At 49.5% G+C, this 26,992-nt stretch overlaps 1 protein-coding gene across 2 annotated transcripts; it reads left to right on the top strand.

Moving 5' to 3' along the window:
• The first annotated feature begins 11,806 nt into the window (after positions 1-11,806).
• On the top strand, positions 11,807-26,056 carry LOC100725859 (butyrophilin-like protein 1). 2 transcript variants are annotated; one of them, XM_063239126.1, is made up of 10 exons: positions 11,840-12,168; positions 13,123-13,336; positions 14,990-15,337; positions 18,687-18,968; positions 19,077-19,277; positions 19,549-19,569; positions 19,657-19,683; positions 20,781-20,807; positions 22,629-22,655; positions 22,915-26,056. In XM_063239126.1, exons 2-10 carry the CDS (start codon positions 13,252-13,254, stop codon positions 23,583-23,585), a joined length of 1,689 nt encoding a protein of 562 aa, XP_063095196.1. In that variant the 5' UTR covers positions 11,840-12,168; positions 13,123-13,251; the 3' UTR covers positions 23,586-26,056. The 2 variants fall into 2 exon arrangements, with proteins under 2 accessions (XP_063095195.1, XP_063095196.1); XM_063239125.1 differs by having other exon boundaries at positions 11,807-12,168; positions 19,549-19,683.
• The last annotated feature ends 936 nt before the right edge of the window (positions 26,057-26,992 follow it).

The following is a 26,992-nucleotide window of genomic DNA, read 5'->3' as shown; positions in this document are numbered from 1 at the left end:
AGTCATGCAGTAAGCACCCAAGCTTAGCAGCAGTGACTGTCCTGTAGGGGGTGTGATGATGTCTCCTGACTTCCTCAGGGTGATGGAGAACTACTTGGACTGTGGAGCCTGAGGGTGTGGTTCTGTTTGCTTTGCCTTTTGTCTTGCAATCTGACCCACAGCAGGTGATTGTCTCTTCCAAGGCTGCAGGGTATCTGAACTTCTGCTCTTGCTCCTTTGAGGGCCCAGCCCTGTGTGACTGCCTATAACATTTCTAACTCACTCAGCTTCTGTAACATTTTGATCTCAGCTTGGATGCTGGGTAGAACACCAGGGTAGGACAGGAGTGTTCCTGAGGGCCCAGTAAAGGGAGGCCTGAGGCCAGCAAGGGTCTCTCTGGGGAGGGTCTCAGGCACAGTTTTGGGGTCACATCTGGCAGTTTCTTGGGTGGCTTGGACCCAGGATGTTTCCAGTGCCTCTCTGGGTTCCTTCTCTGATGCTGAAAGCTGTGAGCTGGGTGGGAATGATGGGGCAGACCCGACCAGCAGGGGAGCCCTGGAAGGCGAGGTGTGCAAAGGGAAACTGGGGCCATTTCCCGCCCACAGGAGCTAACTTCTGGGGCAGCCTGTGAGACTGCGCTGGCAGGAGCAGGGAGGAGTGTCCTGGGGGAGCACTGGAGGCAGGGTGAGGCCTCCAGCAGGGGTCACTTACAGGGCCAGGGGCTCCGGGTCTGCAGCCAGGCACTCAGGAAGCACCTGGAGTGGACGGAGCTTACCTCGAGGACCGGGCACGGGTGCTGTCCTGGCTTCACTGAAAGCACGGGACGCATCCTTCCTACCTGCTCACCCTCCCGGGCCATGTAACTGACCACCAGGCCATCATCGCAGCAAGGACACCTTTGCCACGACCTCTCCAGGAGTAAAGTAGATGAGAAAACAAAACGGTTGGGGTCACCACAGAGGGACAGAGGATAAACAGGCGCCTGGGCCCCAACCTATGACTGCTAACAGCACGAGTTTTGTTTCCTTCTGAAAAGGCAGTGAGGGATTTAAACTGCTTTTGCTAAAAGACAAAACAAAATAAAAATAAAACAAGAAAAAGCACAGCAGCTGTTCACTTGGGCCTCCTGACGCCCAGTGGGGAACTAGAAACGGTCAAAGCTTCTGCCATCTCTGCCTGAGTTCCATGGCTGGCCTCAGGCTCAGCTCATCCTCCTGCCTCAGGCTCTGGAGAGCGGGGTTCAGATCCCTGCTGAGCTCTGTGTGCAGGCAGGTCTATGCCATGTGGTTCATCAGCCCTAAACCACCTGGGCTCTCTCATCCCCTTCAAGTCAGAAGACACCAACTTAGGAGAGCTGGGGGTCTCTCGGCCCCCAGCCTTCTGGGTGCCACCTTCAGACCCCTGCAGCTGCCCAGCTTCCCGCAGAGCCTTTGCAAAGCCAACACTGTGTGGGAGCCTGGCTGCTCCTCCAGCCACAGGACTTCCCCGGAGCTGCAGAACCAGGACAGAGACAGGGAGCACCCCGAATGCTGCCCTCCAGCAGCCTCACCTTCCCCTGCACCTCTTTCTCCAGATGAGATCATCCCCCACTCTTCTACTGCCTGTCAACACTTCTGCCTGTAAGTTTGTGCTTTGGTTTAGAAGTCTGTGACTGCCAAAGCTGGACCTCACTGGGGCCCAGGACACTAGGGGGCTGCAGTGAGCCATCAGAGAAGGCAGGGTGTGGCCCATGAGCCAGGTAGGTTTGGGCAGTGCATGCTGGGCAGCCGTGCCAGTGGCCGCTGGCTTTCAAAGCAACACGGTCGGGGGCAGAGAAGACACCTTGAAAACTCTCCATTTCTGTGTTCCTTTCCCATTTATTCCCTGTTACACTTTTACATGAAAAGTTCTTTTAAAATATCTGCCTCTGTGGCTGGGAATTTAGTCCCGCATCGGAAGCACCTGCCCAGCAGGCGTGAGGTCCTGCATTACATCCCTGGTACAAAACAAAAAGGAAAAATACACAACAACTACCAAAACCACAGAAAACAAAGAAAAACACCCCTCTCTCTGTTGTAGAGCATTTAGTATGTATCCTCTGAGGCAGGAGCCTCACCACAGGTTCTAGCCCAGCCTGGGGGCACAGTGAGCTCAAGACCAGCGTGAGCTACACAGTGAGATCCCGTCTGAAAACACACTGAACAGGCAAGGAAAGCTGAGGCCCAAACCAACACAAGATGGTCCCACAGCATTTCAAGGAATGACTTTCAATACGCTCCTGAATGCGTGTGGAAACCTTGCCTTAAAATCGTGTGGGTTTACCCTCAGCCTCCGCCCCTCCCCCTGCACTGTGGGCGCCGATCACTCCGGCGGTCATCAGGGGATGGGCAGCTCTCTTGCACTGTGTCCATGAACATGGGCCCAAAGGGCAGATCTGATAGCGAAATTTACACACACATACACACGTGCACACACCACAGGGGTGAGAAGCAGTGAATTACAACACCTCAGACCCAGAGTCCTCTGGGGTGAAGGGTTAGGGAGCCCTTGCTCCTGCCAGCCAGCAAGGCAGCAGGTCTGGGGTGAGTTAGCAATACTGCAGTGGGGTAGAGAGCAGTTAGAGAGCGGCCTTTGGGCCGGCTCTGCTATGGGGAGAGTTGAGGGGAGGGAAGGGTAAATTGTTCCCATGGATCCTGCTGGCTGTGGGGGGATGGGAAGTGGGAGCCTTGGGAGGAGAGGACAGGCCAGGAGAGCTGCCCATGCCCTGATGACCAAGGGTCATGGGAGAGTTCACACTGCAGCAGGAGAGGGTGGACAGTGTGATTAAACCTTCAGGGCTTGTAAGTCAAGGTTTCAACGCATACTCAGGAGTGTCTGTTGAATAATCTCCTTTTGAAAAGCCTTGAAACAGTGTTTTGTTGGTTTTGGCCTTAGATTCTCTTTTTTGTTTCTTTGATTGGTTTGAGACAGATTCTCATTGTGTAGCCTAAGGTGGCCTGGAACTCTCCCAGATCCTCCTGCCTCAGCCTCCCAAGTGCTGGGATTACAGACGTTTGCCACCATGCCTGGCTGGACTTAGCTTTTAACTCATTCATTTCTCTATTTTTTCTTTCCTCTACTTCTGCTCTTCATAATAAGTTTAGAGCATCTCAGGATTTTGCTTTTATTAAAGTTAATTTTTGTGATGCAGGTTGTGGTGACAGTTTCACCCTGTGTACAGATCTCCAGAGTGATCAGGGTGTGCACGGTGATGTAGGTAACCCTTTAGCTGACCAATCATGCCTCAGCACAGTGGTTAGCTGACTATTGACTGATCATCCCTGAACCCCTCTGCTTGGTGAGTAAACTCATGGGACTCCAAGGCGTTCCTTCCTGGTCTTGGGGGACAGTGGTGGTTGTGGCTGGGGCTGCCCAGCAAGGCCCTCTTGGCGTGTGTCTAGGACCCGTCCCTCAGGGATGCCCTGCTAACCCTCCTGTGGGACCAGGAGCTGCCCCTGCTCTCGAGGGCTCAGCCAGGGAGGGGACAGGGCAGACCAGAAGTGGCAGCAGGGCTTGCCTGGTGCCCAGGGGAGGCTGGGCTGTGACTTCAGAGCCACCTTCATCCCGTCCTCTGCCTCCTCTGCCAGGACTGCCGCCCACCCTCACCCTCCTCCCTGTGCACCCACCCGCCCACACTCCCTGACCTGGCCCCTGGGTTGGCCATTGGTGTTATCATCTTAGCAGGGGCGGTGCATCATCTGTCAGAGGCCGAGAGGGATAAGGGTGGGGTTCTCACCTTAATGCCCCTTGTTAACTTGGCTCACAGCCCTCAAGTTTGTTTTCTCAGTGTTGGTTAATGTCTGTTTTCCCTCCCATCCATTCTCCACCCTTCCTTCCCTGCTCTGTTATCTGAGACACCAACCCTTGTGGACAGACCCCCTTGGAGTGCCTGGCAGGGTCTTCTCACTGGGTCTGTCTGAGGCAGGCCCTGTGGGAGGTCTGGGGTGAAAGCATCCTCTGAACAGAACTGCTGACTGGACAAGACCTGCTTTCCCTGGCCAGTGAGCCCAGCTGGGTCTGGTTTGTCACAGTCTCAGGTCTGGTTTTGCAAGGCAGCTCCAGGAGAAGTCCTCCTTGCTTAACATGGTCTCTAGCAGATAAAGCCTTTGTGCCCGAGGTTCTGCTACTGCTTTGGGCGAAGGTGCTACCCCTCTGTGGAGGTGGTTTCTTTGTGAAATGGATGTGGCCCTGTGTGCACACTGCAGCAGTGAATACTTTCATGCAGGAAATCATGTAATGTATTTGGGATCTGCCGTGAGGTCGGTACTTAGGTGATCCGTATTCCGCAGTTGGGACCAGGGGCCAGAGCAAGAAGAAAGGGGCCCAGCCTGTGGTCACCATAGCCTCTATCTGAGATGGAAGCCAGGCCTGACACTTCTCCTGTCCCTCTGCCAGCCAGAGGGAGGTGATCTGAGCGACGGCTGTCCTGGCTTCTCCTCACCCACCCCGGCGGTGGCCTGGGTGACTGCTCCTAGGTCTTCCCTGCTCCTCAGTGGCTGCCTGGCAGCGGCCCAGGCTGCAGCCCTGATGGGAGCCTCATCGGGGCTGGCAGCCCTGCGGCTGTCTTTGGGGAGTGGCACCCGACAGGGCAAAGACCTGGGAGCGAGTGGCCCCCAATATCGTCGTCGAAGTCCCAGGCACCAGTGGGCCAGAGTCAGAGCTGCCACCCCTCTGGACACTTCCTGAAAGCAGAGGCAGCTGCCATGACCAGCTCTGTCATTGCTGGGGAAAGGCAGGTGCTGTGGATCAAGCAGCTGCTTCTCCTGGCTATCACCATGACACGGGCCGTGCTGGAGCCCTACGGCCACGCTGGGAGACGTGTGCCTTGGCCATAGCGGGCTTGAAACATGGACCTGTCCCAGAGGACTGCCCTCTGCTGCCACCGCAGGGACCCGGCCCTGCCCTGCTCCCTCTGCTGCTGCTGTGCAGGTCCTCAGAGGGTGCGCCCCATCCTAGAGGCTCTTTATTCTCTTTTCTTTTTTATAGGCCGGACTCTCACATTTCTGGGGAACCAGGAGGTGAGCCCAGGAGTGACACCAAGAGCAGCAGGACAGTGAGAACCAAGAGCAGAAAACACCTGTGGGGGCCCTGGTAGGTCTGCAAAGACTGCAAGAAGCTGCTGAAAGAATTCTGGAAAGCGGAGCCCAGTGTGGTGGTGCACAGCTGTGATCCCAGCCCTTGGGAGGCTGAGGCAGGAGGATCACTATGAGTTTGAGGCCAGAGTGGGCTTCACAGTGAGTTCAAGGGCACCCTGAACTATAGAGTGAGATCCTGCCTCAAAAAACAACACAAAATGAATTCTAGCAAGCTGCCAAGGGGTAAGGAGCGCTGGCTGCTGAGGAGCTGATGGGCCACAGTCTCAGGAACAAGAGCCAGTAATCTGAGAATGGACCTGGCCACACCAGCAGAGTGGCTCCTGGCGACCTGATGTCTTCTCAGAGACTGGCTCCACCCTGGCAGCAACAGGGACAGAGCCCTCCCTCCAGAGGCCCCCGAGGAGGATGAAAGACGTCTGATTTCAATCTTGCCCAAGGGCCAGAATCCACAGAGCTGGTGACCTGGCCTACAGCCCTGGTTGTCTTTGGAATCTGGGCCCTGTTTTGAGCTGAAGTGTGGTACAGAGAAAGCACGCAGGGATCCCCAAGTCCCACCCCACAGGGTTTGGTTCTGTGCACACTGGGTGCCCCCTCCAGAGAGGGGCAGGGCTTTCCCAGCCCTTCCAATCCTGTCATCCCCTTCTACCTGCCAGGGACCTCCACCTCGGGCCTGGGTCACCACTATCGCCTGCCCGTTCCTTGACTTCATAGCTCTCGAATCCCGCAGCATGCCTCACTGCATTGGATTTCTCTTGCTCCTTTCCAGGTGTCCAGGATTTCTCATCTGTGGCTCGCTGCCTGTGGGAAGCACCAGAGGGCAGCAGAGGCCTAGGAAACCTGGTCAGACCACGGGGGTGGGGGGTGATCTTTCCAGGTCCAAACCTCCCTGGTGCCTTCCAGGCATCTCTGGACCTGAGTCCAGAACCACGGCATGTGCCCTTGGTTCAGCAATGTGTGTGTTTTTTTTTAATTTTATTTAAGGAGAAAAAGGCGAAAAAAGCAGAAAAAAGGTACAAGTTATACAGAATTTCAGAAAAAAATAAACAGTAGGAAATCACTAGTTAATGGATTACATATTGTCATCTTAGAAATATTGGTTCAAGTTACAAAATTAAAGCATATAAAGTGGACATTCAAACAGTGAGACTGCAAACAGTTCTGTTCAATGATCCAACAAAACTCCGTAATATCATTGTCTATCTTATACACTTAAATATACATGCAGTTATACTGTTTAGAGCACTTCCTTTTCCTCTCTTTTGTACAATGACTATTACACATTTTGGTTTTATTGCTCCCACAATTCTTATTACTTTTTTGGAAGAGAGTAAAACCAAACGTGACTTAACAGAACAGAGTCGGTTAAATCAAAAGGGTGGACATAATACATAATGTAAAAACATAATACAAGATGATCAACAATGGTTACCAGAATGCCTCCGGCTATCTCAAATACAGTTGCCTATATCATCAGTTATAATAAAATTGAACAAAACAGTAAAGAATGAAACCAAAGAAACCAAAACATTGGAGACATTACAGGTCTTCAAAAGTAGATAATAGTCAACCAGAGTGGGCGTCATAATGAATCCCACTATCCTCACAGCTGTTGCCTAAACTTTTGTACCTGGTATTATCAAGCAAAACAGAATAGAGGAACATCAGTCAAAACAAGATGGTGAGAGCAATACAGGGCTTCAAATCAAGTTACTAGAAAATCAAAGTGGGTTACTATAATATATCCTGCTATTTTTAAAATTTATTTTCCCCTTACTTAAAAGGATAAAAATAAAAAAGTAAATAATAAAATGGAGATTGAGATAAAAGAGGGCATAACAACAAAACAGTGCAGATCAAAACATAACTATTTAAGCAAAATGGTGTTTCACCACAAGATAATCCCGACATAAAAGTAGTTACCATAATGTCTCTTTCCTTGAAATCTTTGAGTATAACTTCGTATATTTTAGCATCAAATATATCAAAACAATTCAAGAGAATGACAGTATTACGGGGTATTTAGAATCAACTAACAGATAATGAACTATGGTTTCTGTATAATCTCCTTGTCTATAAAAGTTTTTGTTTATACTATCACATATTTTTATTATTTGTTTATACTATCACATATTATTTTATATAATAAAATCCAATAAGATACAACATGTTAAGACCTATGGAGACAGAAGAACAAAAGCTTGATGGGACTTCAAAACAAGATGATCCCAAATCAGCACTACCTATTATGACGTTGTTTTGTCCAAAATAGCTGTTCCTATCATCCAATCTTCTCTGCCTCATTTCTCTTGAGCTCTTTTTCTGTCATTAGTTGTCAGTTTGTCTTCTTCATTTTGTTTTCTGCTCCATTCATTGTGGCCTCTCTGCCACTATTTCTGGATTCTTCATATTTTTCTTTTTAGAATATCCTGCAGTATTCTCTGTAGAGTTGAATTGGTGGTTGCATATTCCCCTAGTTCCTCTTTATCCTGAAAGCACTTTGTTTTTCCATCAATTTCCAGGGATAGTTGTGCAGGATATCTCAATCTTGGCTGGAGGTTATTATCTTTCAAAGCTTGAATTATTTCCCCCCATGCTCTTCGTGATTTGATGGTTTGTGCAGAGAAATCTGCTGTAATTCTGATGGGTGTTCCCTTGTAAGTGATCTGTTTCTTGTCTCTGATGGCTTTTAATATTCTGTTCTTGTACTGGATTACTGGAATTTTAATTATTACATGTCTGGGTGTTGCTCTGTTTGGGTTGTAGGTGGCTGGGGTCCTGTATGCTTCATACATCTGAGTATCTTTACCTTTTGCTAAATTTGGAAAATTCTCCTGGATTATTTCTGCAAGTAGCTTTTGTAGTTCATTTGTTTGTGTCCCTACCTCTTCTTAAGTTATAGATCCTCTTATCATCTTCTTGTCTTTGTATTATGTCTGTTTGTTTCTTTATTATTTTTAAGAAGTTTTTCATTTCATGCTCCCATATTACAAATCTGCCATCCAGTTCAGATAATCAATCCTTAGTTTCTTTCAAGCTGTTATGCCAGTTTTTGATTGAGTTTTTAGTTTCCTGGTATTCTCTTTGAACCTGCTTCATGTATTCTATGTTTTCTCTATCAAACAATTCTCCTCCCTTTTTTTGGTCCTTTTTCCTTTTTATCGGTACCAGGGATCAAACTCACGACTGCCTGTTTGCAAGGCAGGTGCTTATGCAGCTGAGCTAAATCCCCATCCCCCTCCCCTTTTTTTCTGTTCTTCCATTCCACCATCTGCTTTTTCTTGGGTGGTGCTTAGCATTTCTCTAACTATTGTGCTTATGTCTTGCTTCAGGTCATTAATAACTTCATTCCTGAACTTGTGTATGAGGCTCTGGAGATAATGCTTTATATCTATTGGTACTGTGTCTGCTATTGCCTGTTTCTCAGGATTGGGGGCCGAGGAGCCTTTCTTGTTGCTCCCTCTTCCCATATTCTTTGTTCCTTATATAAGCAAGTGTATATAGGAGGCCCAGCTTCCTTCCCTGTAGGCCACAGTCTGATTGAATTGCGCCGGCTAGGTGTTCCCGTCCACCGCAGCGCACCAGGGAGTTATGGACCAGGCAGCCTATGTGGGGCCTGCCCCTCCAGGCTTCACCACTAGGGTGCACCTCTAGGTGCTGGGACCTGGGTTGTGCTAGCCTACTGGGTCTCAGCCAGCAGTGTCACATAAGCTAGGCACTGCTCACAAATCCTGCTTGAGAGGGGGATATGTGACTGAAGTCACTACAGCGCCCTGTTCCCGCAAGTCTGCCTGGTCCCAGAATGTCCTCTGTTAGAGCCTCCTAGACTGTGGAAGAGTCCCAGTTTCCCTTACTCACCACAGGTCGATGCACAGCTCCCCGCCCATCCAGCTCTCAACTCTGTTCGCTGATTCCGGTTCTCAGAGCTTTCGTGCGTCTCTCTCCCTGCCGAGCCGATTCAGACACAGCCGCCGTGGCAGGAAACCCAAATCGTGGTTTCCAATGATGCGGGCTCCAGCTTGCACACTGAGGCTTTATGTGTTCCTGTTGTAGCACCAGGATTGCATTCCCAGTTGGTTTCTCTCAGCCCAGTTCGTTCTTGGGTCAGCGGGGCATGTCTCCTCTTGGTTAGGATTCCTCACTCCGCACCATTCCTGGATTCTAAGCTGGGTCTCTCGGAGAGCCTCCGTAGCTGCTGCTATCTGTCCACCTTGTTCTCCCGGAAGTCCCCAGCAATGTGTTTTGAACATGCAGCAAACATAAACGCACGAGCATCACATAATTTAGTGCAAATGAACAGCTTTTGAAAGAGACAAGAAGAAAAGTTCTGTATTAGAAGATCCTGCTGCCCTGCTGTCCCCCAGATTCCTGGGGTGTCCCCAATGCAGGTGTCCCCAAGTCGGTGGCCTTATAGACCTGAGCTGTGCCTTGGGCAGCCCTGCTCCTGTCTGTCCACGTGGCTCTGTAACTTTGGATGCTGTTTCTGGTACCCAAAGTGGAGTTTCTGTTCTCACCATGAAGGGGATAAAATCTAAAAGGTTCAGGGTAAGCCTGTCGTGGTGGTGCACGCCTGTGATGGCAGAGGCCTGGGAGGCTGAGGCAGGAAGACTGCAAATTCCAGCCCAACTTGGGCAATTTAGAGACCCGGTCTCAAAAATCAAACCTAGAGTTTTGGGAACCTGGTGGAGCAGTGAGCAGCAGGGAAAGAACCTCTCCAAGTGTTGGTGTCCAGACCCTGGAATACAGCAAAGGAGGAAGAGCAGGAGGAGAGAGGGGTCCCCTGGACACAGGAAGGGTCTGAACTGAGACTTGAAGCTCAGGGAGGGAGAGAATCCAGGAATCCAGCAAAAATAAGAATACCAGGGGCGGCAGACCTGCAAAAGGGGAGAAGCAGCAGGGAAGCGCCTCTGCCTCCGTTGCCTCCATCCCCGTAAACAGCTGGAGGCCACACAGGCTGGATGATAATACCTGAAGTAGGGAAGGGACCTGATATTTATGTTTTCTGACTGACTTTGCAGGCCTGGGGCCAGTGGTCTGGCAACTAGTTAGAGGATAACAATACGCAATGTAAAAGCCTGGCATGGTGGCTGTCATCCCAGCACTCAGGAGGCTGAGGCAGGAGGAGTTCAAGAGCAGCCTGGGCTACAAAGTGAGCTCAAGGCCAGCGCGAACTGCATAGCGAGACCCACACACACGTGCCCCCCCCATATGCAGTGTGGTAAGGATTGTGGATTTCCTACTGTCCTGTTACTGTTTGTTTTACTGTCCTGTTTCACTCCCTTTAAAATGAAAACAATGAAACCAAAACTTTCAAAGGGGCTGCAGCCGTCCCAGGGGGAGAACCACTAGCATCTCCTGAGATCTGCAGCATGTTGGAACTCAGGGCGCTGGGAAACCAAGTAACCAGACTGCCTCCCTGCTAAACAATAGTAAGCCTACCGGAGCACGGGCTTAGAGTCAGGCATCCCACTTCCCCAGCCCCCTTTTAGCAAATGGGAACCAGAGATCTGAGCATCTCTTGGGAGGTTGACCATATGCAGCATAGTAAATACAGGGGATTGCCTTCTGTCATCTTTTTGAAGGCAAATATTTTTACTACTGTTTTGCTTTATTCTGATTAACGATACTGTTCTATTCAATATTCTGTTTTGATAAGTTATATAATGTTGTGTACTTCATTTTATTTTGCTATACATGATTGAAAGACGAACTATTGTGAAGATAAGGAGATAAACCTGCTGTGAAGTGCTGTATCAATTTCACTACACGGTCTCACTTGGCTCTACTCTGTCTTGTTCTGTTGTGTTTTACTACTTTCAAAATAATAAACAACCAAACAAACAAATAAATAAAAACTTTCAAAGGATTGCATATTTAAGAAGAAGATCGACTACTTTATATCACCTGTCACAATTTAGGATCCCTGAAACATCCCTAAATTTATATTAACTATTGTTTTGTGGCCAAAGCATTGATCGGAACCTGTGTAGCCATTACCTGAAAGAGGAAACGGTAAGAACCTCTGCATGTCTACTGTAAAGGGAAGTAAACTGCTCACTCCATTAGCGCTGCACCAGTTTTGTGTTAGCCGCGAGAAATCATTCCCGGCTTAGTGAGTGGCTGGACGGAGACCCTGACATCACTGTTCATATCCTCTGCTGTGCTGGTCCAGTGTCCTGTGGTGTCCTTGAAGTGTCATTGCCTCCTGGCCCCTCCTGCCAATATGGAAGGCAAAGGGCTGCAAATCAGGGTGAGATAAGTTTTATGACTATTGCACAATCCAGGCACCTGAGAGTCCAAGGTCCCCTGCAGGCTTTTGCTCCCTTTCAGTTCTCTGGAGCTGGGCTGGGTTTGGAGCACACGACTCCAGGCAGAGCAGGACCCTCCTCCTTCACTGGGGCAGTGCCTGGATTCATGTTTTCATTGTCAGGGCCCAAGACTTATTTCTGCTTGTAGTCATGACAATGGCGTAAACTGAATTAATATAGTTCAGTACCAGAAACTTACTGGAGCATAAATAAAATTTTCTTTGTCTTTTCATAAACTTTCCCTAATGTCTTTGGGCCTTGAGGGGTCCTCTTTTAGTGAGGAATTGCTGGTGGCCTTAGGGGTTGCAGGACATTTCATGTTTAAGTGGAGCGTCCTTCAGTGGTCAGGGGAACTTTGGATGCCTTCTTTTGATGCTTTGAGGGTGCTGGGCTCTTTGATTGTGCTCTTTACTTTCTGATAAGGGATCGATGTCCAGAGGGCAGGGCACACCCTGCCCATGCTGCTCTGGAAGCTTTCACTTTGGGCGTGAGGAGCGCAGAGTGGCTGCTCTGCTAACAGGAGGGCCCGCTGGGGACGCAGTGTAAGAGTCTCTGCAGAGGCTCTGCCTCCTGTCTGCTTTTCTGGGATCCACCTGGGTCCCCAGCATTGGAGCCAGAAGCAGGGGCTGGGGCCCTGAGAACAGCTGGGGACCAGTGCCAACTCCAAGGGTAAGGTGGAGCTTGGTTAGGGCTCATGAGGCTCTGAAGGCTGCTAACTGCTGTGTTTTGAGAAGTCACAGCCTTCCCAAGCTGGGAGCAAAGAGAAGCAGGTAAGCTGGCTTTGAAAACACCAGTGGGCCAGGAGAAGGAAACCAGAAACCAGCTGGCAGGAGGAGGTGGGGGAGAAGGAGGAAAAAGAGGAGGAGGATATGGTGGGGTTGGGGACAGTGGGAGCAGGCCGCTTGAATGGTCTTGTTCTGGAAATGCCCAGCACAGCTGGTGAGGGCCACGTCTTAGTCACATGCTTTAACAATATTTCCATAGCATTTTCTGGGACCAGGCCCCGTCTAGTTACACATAGTGACTACAAATACAGATTCATGTCCTCCTCATTACCAGCTTGTCAGAGAGAAACTGAAACCATGGCCACTGTGCAGATGAGTCAGCCTAGGTGGGGAAGGTCACGCTGAGAGGCCCAGCCTGGAGGGCCGCCCTGGCCATTCTCTAGTGTTTTTCCTTCCGATGACCCCAGGCGGGCTTCTCCTCCTTCCACAGTAGGTGGTTTGGGAATCTTTTCTCCAGCCAGGGCTCTTTATCTTCTCCATGTGTCCACCGGGTGGGGCCATGTCCTGGGCTCATAGCATGGAGGAACTTGGGTGAAGAACTCACAGGGGCTAATGCTTCCAGGTGATACTGGTCACAGTCAGGGAGTGCCCTACAGCCCTCCCACAGGTGGTAAATGCATTTGCACTGTGGGGGCTTCTGTCCTGAGATCACAGATGGTGTGTGTGAAAGCGCAGATGGAGGGAGGGTTCCACCACAGAGATCCAGGTGTACAGGAGAGAGGGGCCTGGTCTCCTGGAAGACCTGGGCTGCACTGTGGGTGCAGGGGGGTGACAGTAGAAGGCAGCCCCCTTTGATGGCCGTCAGGATGGCTCCCTCACACCACTGCCTTCCCTGAAGGGGTGAGAGGAGCCGCGTTCGGCTGTTTTCAGGGGTCAGGACTGTTGTGGGCCCACAGCCCTGTAGCACCCTGAGCCCACAGGAATGCTGTGCTCTTGCAGGGAGCTGACGGCAGCCCTGAGATCGGCTCTTTCCTCTGAGGCCTCGGGGACCTGGCTTGGATCTGCCTCCTGCCTCCTCCTGCCTGGTGGTCAGGGCCTTCCCAGGGTGTCTCCCCTGGGGTCTGAGCCATGGAGGATTCCTGCAGCTGCTGCCGGCTCTGCCACCTCCTGTCCCTGCTTCTCCTTGTCCAGCTCCCTAACTGGGCATCCACAGGTGCGTGGGTCCCCGTGTCTCTCCTGTCAGGGTGGCAACACTTGGTCGGGATTCGATGCGATTTGTGGAATCTCTGGCTCCAAAAGGATCACATTTCCCCATCACTAATTTAATTAAAAATTAAAATGGATTGTGTACTAAACCATAAAATAAGAGCTTAGGAGTTTTTAAAAACATAGGATCTTGCCAGTTGTCCAAAGACCAGCTTTTCTTTATTTAAGAAGCAGAGCACCAATAAAGTATGAACATTTCCCCTTACCTTTATTTCTCCGCTTGTTGGGTTGTAAACATCCGTCCATCCATTCTGTTCCCCAGATATTAATGTAGTATTGTCACTGTTGGGTGTTAGGTATAAATACATATTTGTTAGATAAACAAATGAGAAGGACTGTCTATTATTATAAACTTAACCTCCTAGAAAGACATGGTGAACACGAATTACAGCACACAGACAGGGTGGAGGGACACGGACGGGCCTGTGGTGTGAGGGGAGTGGGAGATGGGCCTGTGCGGCAGCAGCATGCTTGATGAGGCCACAGAGTAGCCAGGGTGCAGCCCTGGAGGGGAGAGCTGGGCCTGAGCACCTGCCAGGGAGGACGGTTCCTCAGTGCCTGGGAGAAGCACAGGCAAGGGTTGGCTGGGCAGAGCTAGCCAGGGGTGCAGAAGAGTACAGGGGGGAAAAGGGGGCCCACTCTGTTGGGCTAAGGGCTTCTTGGGAAAGTTGGGGAGGGCCAGGAGGGCATTGAGCAGAGTAGGGACAGGCTTAGCCTGTTTATTAAAAGAATCACAGAGGTGGAAGTTGGGAGAGGACAGAAGGGGTTTCAGTTCGCTCTTTTGCCCAGAACAGAGTGAGGGTGCTGGGCTCCAGGTCAGAGAGCACCGGGGGTGAGAAGTGGCTCTTCCAATGCCCATGGCTGCTAGTCCCTGGAAAGCTAAGGTCTCTGCTGGGTAGGACGGAGGGCCCAGCACTCCTCTTGAGTGTGAGGTCACAGGGGTGCTGTGAGTCATGAGAGCGGGAATTTCACAGATGCAGCCTTTGACCCTGTGTTTGAACATGTGCATATACTTCAGTGAAGGAGAAATCTGAATGGACGCAACCAATCTAGTATGGGAAGTGGGGAATTTCCTGGTGTGGTTAAATTATCCAAGTGTGCTCACCCACGAAGGCCTTGGTGTGCTCTGTGGCTGGTTTCAGGTTTGTCCTGACACAGGCCAGGCGGAGGTGGGGCTCTCAGTGTGTGGCCCCTGGACCAACAGCATCCATCCTGTGGCCTTTAAAGAATAAAGTAAAGGAATGAACGTTCTGGCATCCACCCCAGAAAATTGGGCATGGAGTCCACTATTCTGTTCTCCAGGGCATCCTGGTGATGAAGTGTGGGCTCCCTTTTGGGATCCCCGAGTTAGAGAATTATTTATGGAAGTCAGGAGCACAGGCTGAAGAAGAAGACTCTTGGTCATGTTTCTGGGTCACATCCTGATGGTCAGAGGACAATATTGCTGTTAGAGTCATCACAGCTCAGTCCATCAGACCTCAGCGGTCTGCTCATCCAGCCCTCACCCCTGCTTGCCTGGCTTTCCCACCTGGTGGTGTGTGGCCTTTGGCCTTTGGCCTGTGTGTCCCCAGCATTCTCACAGCTTTGTCTGTGTCCACAGAGGAGTTCCAGGTGCTCGGGCCCCCAGAACCCATTGTGGCAGTGCTGGGTGGCGATGCTATACTGCCCTGCATCATGTCCCCAGCCATGGATGTGAGAAACATGGAGCTGAGGTGGTTCCGTACCACGCTCACAGAGTCTGTGTTCGTCTATCGGAACCAGCAGGAGCAGACAGCGGAGCAGACGGCTGAGTATGCAGGGCGGACCTCACTGGTGATGGACCTTCTTGCCCATGGGGAGGCTGCCCTGAAAATCCACAAGGTCCAGGTTTCTGACAATGGGATGTATAACTGCTTCTTCAAAATGGGAAGCTTCTTTGAAGAGGCCAGCTTGGAACTGCGGGTGGCAGGTGGGTTATATGATTTCTATTGCAGGGACCTTGGGGATACTGGGTTCCAGAGGATTGTCAGGGGTATTTAAATTAAACTGGGATTTTGTAAATGATGAATAGATGCTTCATCCACTTGTTGATTTATTTGATACCAGTGCTGCATATAGGAGCTCCTCCTGTGTGTCCTTGTTCTATGCACCAGTAGTCCATCAGTGGAGCAGAAATTCCAACTCTATTAATTTTGTATTTCAGAGTAAGAGGCTGAAAAATCATACTAAGTTAATTGGTAGAAGCTGTTAGAGGGTGACAAGGTGTTAAAACAGCAGACCGAGTGGAGAAATGTGGGCTGGGTCGTATGTGCCATAGCACACGGGCTCAGGAGGGTTTTGCTCACAACTGGAGTGCGGTTCCCAGCAAGTGAGTGTTTGGATATGTGGGTATCCAGGACCCCGAGTTTCATGCAGGGGAAGTACCATCGTGAAATCCTTGAGCCAGGACCATGGCTGACGTGTTCCATAAATGAGGCTGTCACGATTGGTCGGAAGGTGACATGAAGTGACAGCACTGGAAGAAAGGGCAGTTTCTGGATCAACACTGCCCACATCAGCACAAGGTGGTAGGTGCAGACTCCGGAGGTGACACATGAGTTCAGCAGATAAAGTTCCAAACAGCCTGGAGTTCCGTGGAGGTGCCACCTGATGTGCTCCCCATGACGACCACAGTTAACCCGTGATCTTTGGGGCTGAGTGTGGGGCTGAGGGCTATGGGTGGCAGAGTCTGGGGAGAACCCTGAGAGGGACGTGGGGGAGGAAGAACCTGCCTGCCCTCAGCCAGTGGCGGGCTGGGAGAGGAGGGTTTAGATGCAGAGGTTTTGGAAATTGATTTATCACTGGGCCCCGTCCAAGGAAGGCCCCAAAGGAGAAACAGGGAACTCTGAGTCACCTCAGGCATGGGCAGGTTTCAGGTTTGCTGACTTCCATCATGGAAAAAGTGCTTTTAGGAAGTGTAGTGAGAAGCAAGGAGCTTCCTGAGGGGTCCTCCCAGGCGGGGCTGGCAGGAGGGAGCCTGGGTCCCAGCTGAAGCCTTTGTTGTCTTTAAGGCCCTTAGAGAGATTTCCTGGAAGAGAAAAAAGCTTGGATAACTTTTGTGTCCTGAAGCTTCAGTTTTTCTTAAAGAGTACAATTTTACTATTACAATTTTTGTTGTCTCCTTTCTATTTATAGTTGTTTCTTCCATCCTACCTCAGGCTGAACTGGTAGATTTGGGGCAGAGGTTAGAGGGGGGAAAAGGAAATACAGAGACTCCTGGGGTTGTGTGTTTTGGCTATTTGCTCTTTAGTGGCAGGAATATTGATAATTATGTATCAATTTTGTAATAATGCTGAATAACAAATACCCATTCTCTTATAGTCACTTTGTTTCTAGGACAAAATACATGACACAGTGAAGTTGATGGAGGGATTTGTGTTGGTTCACAGTTTCAGATCCTTTAGTCTTGGCTGGCTGAATACAAGGCAGAAGCATCATCATGGCAGAGGAATGCAGGTCAAACCATGACAACCAGGAGAGAGAGCCAGAAGGGGAAAAGAATCCCTGCTTCTGCCTCTGGCCCCCGAGACTCTCCTTCCTGTCCAGTCCCTCCCTCCTCCCAGCACAGCCAGCTCTGCAGTCACCTTTGATTAACTCGCTGATTGTGATATTGCTCTATGCTACAGTCACCCTCAGAAAGCCCTGTCTCTGCCCCCTGAGACTTTAGGGGAGCAGTTTAGATCCAAGTCATAGCAGTGGCCTGCGGCAGTAAATACTGGATTAATTCGGGTGTTAGGGGAGCACAACTAATCTGGCCAGATTTGGCTAATGGAACCTGGATTTAGTGTATCTTTGGTGCTTTTGAAGAAGTAGATTTTAAAAGAGCTTTTTCCCACCCCAAAAATCCTCTTCAGAAAGATAGTAAAGAAAATGCTTCTCTTAATTGAGTAAGGATCAAACCAGAATGTGATATGTATCCTAGGGAGTCTACTAAGGGATTGCAAATAAACCAGAAAGAAATCTCACTTTTTTTGTTTTATAGCCAAGCATGTACAACCTACTTATTATAGTAATCCTCAAATAAGGGAGCTTGAAGTGTAATTTGTCACTTGTATGTCACCCTACACTCACTTGGTAATTGGAGCGACCATCTGTGTTATCTAGTGAGCCATACTTGGCATGAAACAAACTTTTTAAAAAATAAACAAACTACTTCATATCTTTGTGACAGGAAGTAGTTTTGCAGCTTCCCCCGAAAGGAGTCGCGGGGTTGTTTCCTCCTAGTGTTTTACATTGCTAGGTGATGGCTTCCAGGTCCTTGGGATGTCTCTGGGTCATAATGTGGACAAAATATAGCTCCAGTGTTAAAAATTAGCACACACATTTCAAGGAGATAAGGAATTTATTTGACATTATAATTCTGCCTAGGAACGTGCAATATAAGTAAGGAGAGGACAAGAATTCTTTCTTATTTTCAATGCAGAGAATTAAAAAATGTTTCTTTTTATTCATGGTCAGCACAATAGGAGGCCATGTGGAGTGTGACTTGGTCCATTCACATTTCTGGTGTTTGACTGGCTGTTGGCTGACCTTCCACAGCTTTAACTGGAACCCCATCCTGGGCAGGTGTCAGTTACTCCATTAGATGGGTTTCTCCAGGGAATAGCACAAGATTTCCCTGGCCACAGACATCATAGAGGGAGATCCAAACCCTAATCAGCCTCTGTCAGCATCACATGGGCTAATGGCCAAATCGAGTCACCAGACTGAGACCTCAGGCAGGAACATAAAGGCAGTGCAAAGTGTGTGGAAGAGGGGAGCTGGATGCTAAAACTGGAGAATTTGGGATATTTTTTACTGTGCTTACCACAGGTAGGTCAACATTATCAGATTAGTTCTAGAAATTGGAGCTGAAGGTGTAAATGAGGAACCTTGGTGGAGAAAATTGATATTAACCCGGATAGAAGAGTAGAGAACTAAAGAGAAGCGGCCCCTGAATGTAATTTTGAAGTGTTTTGGGCAGCAGGTGTGGAGGCAGGTGTCCCAGAAGAATGTGTGAGGTGAGAAGCCAGGAGGTTCATGGATGGAGCCTTGGGGCCAAATCCCTGCTGTTTCCTCAGGCCTCGTGGTTGGGGAAGAGGCCCCTGTCCTCTGTGCCCTCTAGTGTTCCTGTGCTCCGGCCCTCTGTTCCCTGTGGCACCGCCTGTAGGCTGACCCATGCAGAGGTCCCTTTCCAGTAGGACCCCAGAGGTGTGAGGTAGAAGGCGTTCCTTGGAGTTGTGTGACACTCCCGGGGTGTCATGCTGGCCTGCAGGGCACCCACATTTCCTCTCCTGCAGGGGTGGGCTCTGCCCCTCAAGTGCACATCCAGGGCCTGGAAGAGGATGGCGTCCGTGTGGTATGCAGGGCCTCGGGGTGGTTCCCAAAGCCCCAGGTTCAGTGGCGAGACCTCAGTGGGAAGAAGATCTTGGCGTTCTCTGAGGCCCACACGCAAGATGCTGACCTGCTCTTCAGCGTGGAGGCCACCGTGGTGGTGAGAGAGGCCTCTGTGGGGAATGTGAGCTGCTCCGTCCTCAACCCCGTCCTGGGCCAGCAGAAGGCCATGGCCATTTTCATCCCAGGTCAGTGCTGCTCCCGCCCCAGCACATCTAGGGAGGGAGGCGTGACCCCAAGTGTGCTGGGCTGGCTGTCCTGGGCTGTGCCCCTGACTGTCTCTGCCTGGGCCACAGAGCCCTTCTTCCCACAGGCCTCTCCCTGGAAGCCAGCGTTTGCTGTGAGCCTGACTGTGATGGGGCTCCTACTCTTTGGGGCTGGCTATTTTCTATACAGAGAACATTCTGTAAAGCTGCGAGCACAGCAGACACAGAAGAATCTGAGGCTGGCTAAGGAGGAGGATAGGAGGATAAAAGAGCAGGCACAGAAGGCAAAGGGTAATCAGGGTGGGCAAGGCTGGGCAAGGTCAGAGCTGGGTGTGCCTGGGACAAGGTGACAGGGCAGGGTCTGTGGATCCAGCTGCCCTGAGACCTGGGCCCAGCCAGGGTGGCCCGAGAGGTGTGCGAGGACAGCTGGTGCTGTGGGGTCTTGTGTGGGTCTGGCAGTAAAAGTTTTAGGGAACAAAATAATTTTGTGGTGGGTTTTTCAGATACACAGTCTTCCCTCCCTTCGTAGCGGGAGCTCACGTTCTTTTCCCCACACTTTCAGATGAGCTCCAGGCAGAGCTGGGTAAGTCCTGCCCCCCTGACCTTACCGTGTCCCTTGGCGGCAGACGTCCTGGTTCCCCCTGTCTACTCAGGATGTGTTGCTTTTCAGGTCAGAGGAAGGCAGCTTACAAGGCTGGTAAGTGACTCTCCTGGGTCCAGGGGCTCCACATTTCACCTGTGCTCAGGGATCCCCTCTCCTTGTTTCTGTGTAGGCACAGATGTGTAGATGCTCTTCCCTGAGGGCTGAGGGGAGGCTGCTGGGAGGCAGGAACCTGCTGGGTGGCTCTTCCCCATCTGGGTGCTCTTTACTGCCCAGACTTTGGGGCTGGCTACTGTGGTCATCCTGAGGTCTGTCCTACACTCTGCTTCTTATCTTGACCCCACTCTGTGCTCCATATTATTGGCTTAATATTTTTCAACATAGGTAGCCCTTCCTCTGCACCTGGAAGCCCAGAGACAGACCCTGAGGTCTCATTACTGGATCAGTATAAATGAGTGGTTCCTCCCAAATCACAGTCCAGGGTGTTTGTCCTCAGAGGCCCTGAATGTCCCAGTGAATGTGACAGGGACAGGGCTGGGCTGCTGAACTGATGAGCTGAACTCAGAGCTGCCTCCAGTAGTGAAGCTTAGCCCTAGAAATATTTCACCTGGGAAAGTTTGGGGTCTTTACCGAAGAACTCCCCTCACATTGCTGTCATTCAATCCTTCCTTATTTTTTGGTACTGGGGATTGAATTCATGATCTTGCATTTGCCAAGTAGGCACTTATGCTGATGAGCTAAACCCCAGCCCTTCCTTCCTTATTTTTGATAGCTCCCCAAATACATGTTTGCCAAAGAAAACCTGAGTTAATAATGCTTCTGACAATTACAGAATACTGTGTTATGTTCCCTAGAGTATCATCGCACCTTATACAGTTATGATTCGTACTAGAAAACTCAATATAGATAGGATGTGAGTTCTGGCTTTTGCTTCTGAGACACAGAAAGCTGTCCAACAACTGAAAGTCACACAGCTGAGTGACAGGGGAGGCCTCAGCCTGTGAGGCGGCTTTCTCCTCTGTGTCCATGGAATCTCCCAAGATACCCTGCTTGGTCTCACACGGAGGAGGCTTCTCCTTTGGCCTGTCCCCTCCTGGGGTTTTTGTCACCTGTAGAATGTAGGGGAGCAGGGCCACGTGGCCCCTGCTGAGAGGCTTGTGGCTGGTGTATAACCAGGGTGTGTTCCTTTCCAGCCTGGAGGAAGGCACTGCTGTACCCAGGTAAGTGATGCTGACCCTCCCTCTGGCCTGACCTCCCGGCCTCTGTGGTGCTTCTTTCCTGTCAGAGCCTCTGCCCAGGAGAGCTGGGTGTTCTGTGGGTCACTGCGGCAGCCTTCCTGTGAGCCACAGGGACTCCCAATTCCAGATGGGAGTATGGCTGGGGTTATAGATCTGTCCCCGCTGGCCCCCTCCTGTGCTGTAGGTCAATGCTAGCTTTAGCAACACCAGCTGAAACTTGTTCCACTGATAATGAGGCCCTCAAAGACTGAGCAGAGCAGCTGATGACCATAGGGGAGGCACTGTTGGTCCCAGAAGGTTTAAGAAATCAAATTTGATTGGGGCGTGGAGGTGCATGCCCGTCATCCCAGCACTGGGGAGGGTTTTGTGGGAGGATGACTGTAAGTTCCAGGCCAACCCGGCTATACAGTGAGTTCAAGGCCAGCCTGAGCTATGTAGGGAGACCCTGTCTCACAAAACCAAGCAACCAATCCACCAACAAACCAACCAGCAAACAAGATATCCACCTTGACTAAGGACTCAGGTCCTTGGTACTGTTTGCCTTTTACCCTAAACTCTTCCCCTCAAGGCCCAGTTCTTCTGTTTTCTCATTTCCTGCTGCTCCTCTGGTGTTTTAATTTTGAGACATGGTCTCAGTATGGCCATCAGGCTCATCTTGAACTCATCATATAACCCGCACTGTGCTCCTTTCTTGGGTCTCTTGTCTTTTCCTGCTTCTAGAGCTGTTCCATTTTTCTTCCATCTTCCAAACCCACAAGGCAGAGTGACGCACCCCGTTTCTCTGATGACAACTGTTCCTCTGACCACTGCCAAGCAAGGTCTGCTTTTGCAGGTTCACATGATTAGTTTGGGCTCACCCAAGTAGCGCAGGCTCATTTCCTAGCGTCCAGACCTCTTTCTCCATCACATTTTTCAAGCCCTCTTCCTGTACAGTTAGCACATTTATGCTTTTTGCAGCTTGAAATGGACATACTTGGGATGCCATCATGCTGAGGGTTGTCCTGGAAGCTTTAAAGCTCTTCTGGGAATTCTTGGGGGAGGCAAATGCTCGGGTCCCTGCTTTTGGATTCACCAACATCTACTGGGATGTTTTTGCTCCCACTGGCTGGGGAAATGGGCAGTCACTCACATCTGCTCTCTCACTGGTGTATCTCTTTCCTGCTCTGAGGTTCTTTCTCTCCAATCCTAGAATCCTCTCCACTGATTCCTAACTGGGCAAAACTTTTGTGATCGTGTATCCTGAGCTCCCTCCACAAATGCTTTCCAGTCATCTTAAACATTTAACTCAGCCAGTTCTTCATGAGGAGAAATGGAGGTCTTGAAAGATTTGATATCTATAATCATATCACAAGAATACCATCGTTCCAAGGTGACTATACCTGAGAAGGCATCATTTGATAGTGAAATCTGGGCACTGACTTTTCCACACAGGGCTGTGGCCCGCATCTGGGTCCCAGTGTTAAGTCCCCCTCGCCCCTGGGTGTTGAGCCCTGAGCCTTCACTGAGTACTTCCCCAGCGCTTTAAAAACAGTTTTCATTCTGAGACGGTCTTGCATGTGTGTAAGTTGTGCAGGTCCCCTGTGCTGGGAGCCCTCCTGCCTCAGCCTCCCAGAGATGGGAGGGTAAGTTTTAGGGCACAGTCTTGTTGGAGAGGCTGCAACAGGATGTGTGTGAGTGAGAAGTGCTCACCGCAGACAATGTTTCCAAACCGTTTCTGCGCTGCTCTCACCGCCCTGTGTCTCAGAGCTTGAGTGTTTCCAGCCGTCTTAAGATCCCTGACTGAAATGTGTGCTTCTCTTGTAGACTGGCGGAAGGAACAGTTCCAGGCTTGTGAGTGATTTTGTGCTTTTTTTTTTCTTTTTCTTTTTGCACTCCTCGCTGTGCCCAGGGCTGCTGGCCTCCCTTCACGTTCTCTATGGTGATACAAATTTTGGTATCGTCATTCGTGTGGGGCGGGTGGCAGTTAATGTTCTTGGCCTCCCCTCCCTCTGGTAGCCAAGTGGCTGTGACAGGTGTGACTTGGGGTTGGCTGTGTGCCTTATTTTGAGGAGGGAGGGGCCTTGGGTGATTGACAACTCTCTCTCTCCAGTGTCTGTCACTCTGGATCCAGGATCTGCCCGTGGACACATCAGCATCTCTCATGGAAACACAAGGCTCACCTTCGAGCACCCCGGTGGGGATGATCTTTACAGCGTGTTGGGCCATGAGGGCATCGCAGCAGGAAGGTGGTGCTGGGAGGTGGAGATTATGAGTGGAGAGAAAGGCGAGTGGGCCCTGGGGGTGTGCAAGGAAGATGCCAACAGGGCAGGCTGGTATCAAGGGTTGGTGGACAAGGGGTTCTGGGTTGTGAGATGGGTGGAAACTGGACACTTCACCTACGTTAAATCCGATACTGTGGTTCCCTCGGAGCCATCTAAGGTCTTCTGGAGGGTGGGGGTTTTCCTGGACTACAGTGAAGGGGACGTCTCCTTCTATGACATGACTGCGGGGTCCCACATGTTCTCTTTCCCACAGGCTCCCTTTTCTGGGACTCTCTTTCCATACTTCAGTGTTAAATGTGGAACTGTGTCCCTGACCATCTGCCCCTCTGAGAGTGATTCTTTGGGGCACCCTGCAGCCCTTCACAACAGTTGTCCTTCTTTGAAGGAGACCCTGAAGTCCTCTGGGGAAGGACTGGGCTCAGGCTCTGAGGAGGGTGAAGTTGCACCAGGGGCAGACTCTCCCTTACTCTCCAGGGACCTGGGGGCTGTGACCCCATAGAGTCCCTGGTGTCTTTGTGCCCTCTGGCTATTCCTGGGTCTGTGGGCTCCCTCTTGCAAAAGATCATGAATGAAGCCTGGCTGCCCCATTAGCTTCCTGCAGTGGGTTCAGACTCCAGGGTGTGTGGTCTAAGAGTCATCAGTTACTGTTTGTGTGCCCATAAGGAAGATAATAGCGGACTGTTGCTGGAACTGGTTTGGGATGCTGACCCTAACCACAGTCCTTGTAGATAGCAGTAGGTATTAAAAGGTCTCTCATGGAGTTCTCCATTGTTTGTATAGAAAAAGGACTGAGGGCCGGATTTTTGTGCAAAACCAAGTGGAGCTCACTTTATTTTTCTTGAGTAATGCTTGTGGACCATGAGGCTGAGGGTGGGGCCCAATCTCCTGCAGATTTTCTCTAAACCTGAAGCTTTGGTAGCCATACATTTCCAGGGACGTGAATGAGCAATCAAAGTTTCACAGGAGGGATATCTAACACTCAAATCCTTATGCTTTTTCTTTTGGGTGATGCCTATTTTTCTAAACCTTAGTGTATTTTTGTTACTAGTGAGAGAGCTGTTCTGTGTTAACCCCAAACAAGTTATCCTGAGGGTCACGTGGGCAGTATGGTTGTTTACATACTGAGCATCCTGAGTGTTCCCTGGGCAGGAGTCATTTCAACCAGTTGATTTTCACAGGGATACCGTGGTATATGTGTTTGTTTTGTATGAAGTATGTTTTGCATACTTTTAAAAATTTAGAATGTTTTCACCTTTGAGGTTTCTAGGGAAATCTAATCATTCTGTTTATTTTCTAATATTAATGCATGTTTAATTTGATTTTTTAATTTTTTGGTACTTGGGACAGAACTCACAACCTCATACTTGCTAGGCAGGTGCTTATGCTGCTGAGCTATATCCTGGGCCCTCATGTTTAATTTGTGAAAAATAACTGTTTTGAACATTTTTGAACATGGGACATTGTCTTACTAAAGACGATTTTGTGTTTTGAGACAGTCTTGCATGTTCAGGCTAGCTTTGAACTCATCACATATCCTGCCCTGGCCTCAAACTCATGGCAATCTCTTGCCTCAGCCTCCTGAGGGTTGGGATTACAGGTGTGCTCCACATGCCCAACTACTACAGACAGCTTTTCTTCATCTCCTGAACTCAGTGATATTCTTTTGCAATACAAAATGGACACCTTCAGGACACTGAAATCGAATAGGAAGAAGTGCAGAAGCAACACTGAAAAGGGAAATGTCAGCATATCATAAAAGTTGCAGTGATCTTCCTGCCTCAGCCTACCCAGTTCTGGCATTACAGGCTTGTGCCACAACTAGCTGCTGCTTTATTTTGAGACAGGATATTGCTAACTTGCCCAGAGAGGACTTGAGCTTTTCATCCTCTTGCCTCAGCCTCATGGGAGCTGGGATTAGAGTTTTTTGTCACAATGCCTGGCCTACTAAGTTTTTCTTTTTTTCAAGTTTAATGGCCACAGAAATGTCCAGAAGGCCCTTCTGTGCTCAATTTTTGGTGAGGTAATAAGAAATAGAGGCTCACATGATCAGAAATGTCAGTGTCCCAATAGCAGTGTGTTAGGCCATAAGTGGCAGAATTCAGAATGGCTGTCAGTGTGCCAGTGAGCTGCAGGATCCACAGTAGTTGAATGCTGAAACTCACTCCAGAGTCATCAGTGTGAGTTTGTTGGAAAGCTGAAGATCCTGTGTTGGAGATTGGAGTCTGCTTCAAGCCTGAAGGACATGGAGATGAACATATGATGGCAAAGATGAAGATTGCAGCTCCTCTGAATGTATTCTTCCTTCTTCTTTCCCTTTTTATTCCATCTGAGCTATTGGTTAATGCCTCCCACATCTGGGCTGGGCCCTGCCCCTCAGTTTGCTGGCCTACCTGTCAATCATCTAGGGACACACCAGGGAACTCACTAACCTGTTAGGCTGTTCTTTCACAAGTCAACTTGGCATATCATGATTAAAGATCACACTGGCCCAATGAGTATTTGGTTCCAACTTCCTGAAACAGCTTCTACCACTCTTAAAATTTCCTGACAATGGTGAAAGGAGGGCATTTTGTTATTCATAACGTGTGTCTTTCACTTCTTCTCAGTTTATGTTAATGAAGTGACTTTTGGAAAGTTCCTAGACAACCCCAGGGTGGGCCAGGTTGTCAGGGGAAATAACTTTGAGATTAGAGGACTGTAACTGAGGCCGAAGATAGGGCTGGAGGTTGTTTATTAATTCTCAAGAGTCAAGGATTTCATCAAACATGTCTACATACTTCCATAAGCAAAAATCTGAAAGGACTGGATTGCAGGAGCTTCTGGGTGGACAAACAGGAATGCAGCCCTCTGTGGGGACAGACTGTCTGGTTGCGAGCTTTGTCTGAACTTCCTCGATGTACACTTTCATCTCGTTATGCATTTGTGTCCTTTTCAGTATCTTTTATAATAAACTGGCCAGCAAGCAATGTATTTCCCCGTGTTTTGTCAGTCATTCCTGCAAATCACCCCAGCCGATGGGGTTGGAGGGTAAACTGAGGTTCTCCTTCTGATCCGTTTCTACCATGGTGAAGGGCAGACTTTTAGGGCTGAGTCCTTACCTTCGTGGGCTCCATGAACTTCTTAGCAGAGTTAAAGTAGAGGACACCCCAGTGAGGTATGCAGAGAATCCAAGAATTACTTGCTATGGGAGACCCCACGTATTTGTCCTCAGACGTGCTCTAGTGGTATTTTGAAAGTAAAAAATATGCCTCACCGACTTAGTACATAACTAATTCCTTTCAGCCTTCCAATAAGACTCCGTCCTAATATTTTTTGTGAGACATGGTTTAAGTATATAGTCCAGGCTGGCCTTGAACTCAGGGTGATTCTCCTGCTTCATCCTCCCATGAGCCAGGATTACATGTATGTACTGTTTTGTTTCTTAGTGTACAGCAAACCACTAAGCGTATTACTTATCAGAATGCTTTGTAACTGGCCTTACCATTACATCAGGTCCATCACTGATTAATTGATTTCTATAATTTTATATTTTTCTAAGTCACTTATGACTGCGAGAGGTATGTAGTATTTTCTCATTTTCAAAAGTTTGATCTTATAAAAGTTCTTTTTGAAGGCTGTAAGGAGAAAATTTTTAGCTCTAATTTTTAAAATATTTTCAAAATACTTAACTTTTTCGTGGGGTGGGGCAGGGTTTCACTATGTTACCCAGGCTGGTCTTGAACTCTTGTCTTAAGTGATCTTTCTCTGTTAGTCTGCCCAGTGTCGGGGCTAATGGCATGCCCACTATTTCCACCTTACACCATGAGCTGACAAAGTAGTTAAAACTCCATTTTATTAACTTGAAAAATAGGAAATTTAGAGCTGTTGGTTATAATGTACTAACTCTCCCTTGAAGAATTCGTGAGC

The sequence above is a fragment of the Cavia porcellus genome, unplaced genomic scaffold, assembly GCF_034190915.1.
Source record: "Cavia porcellus strain 051 isolate PalLab524CR breed Dunkin Hartley unplaced genomic scaffold, mCavPor4.1 scaffold_28, whole genome shotgun sequence".
Lineage (NCBI taxonomy): Eukaryota > Metazoa > Chordata > Mammalia > Rodentia > Caviidae > Cavia > Cavia porcellus.
This window is presented reverse-complemented; position numbering and strand designations above follow the sequence as displayed.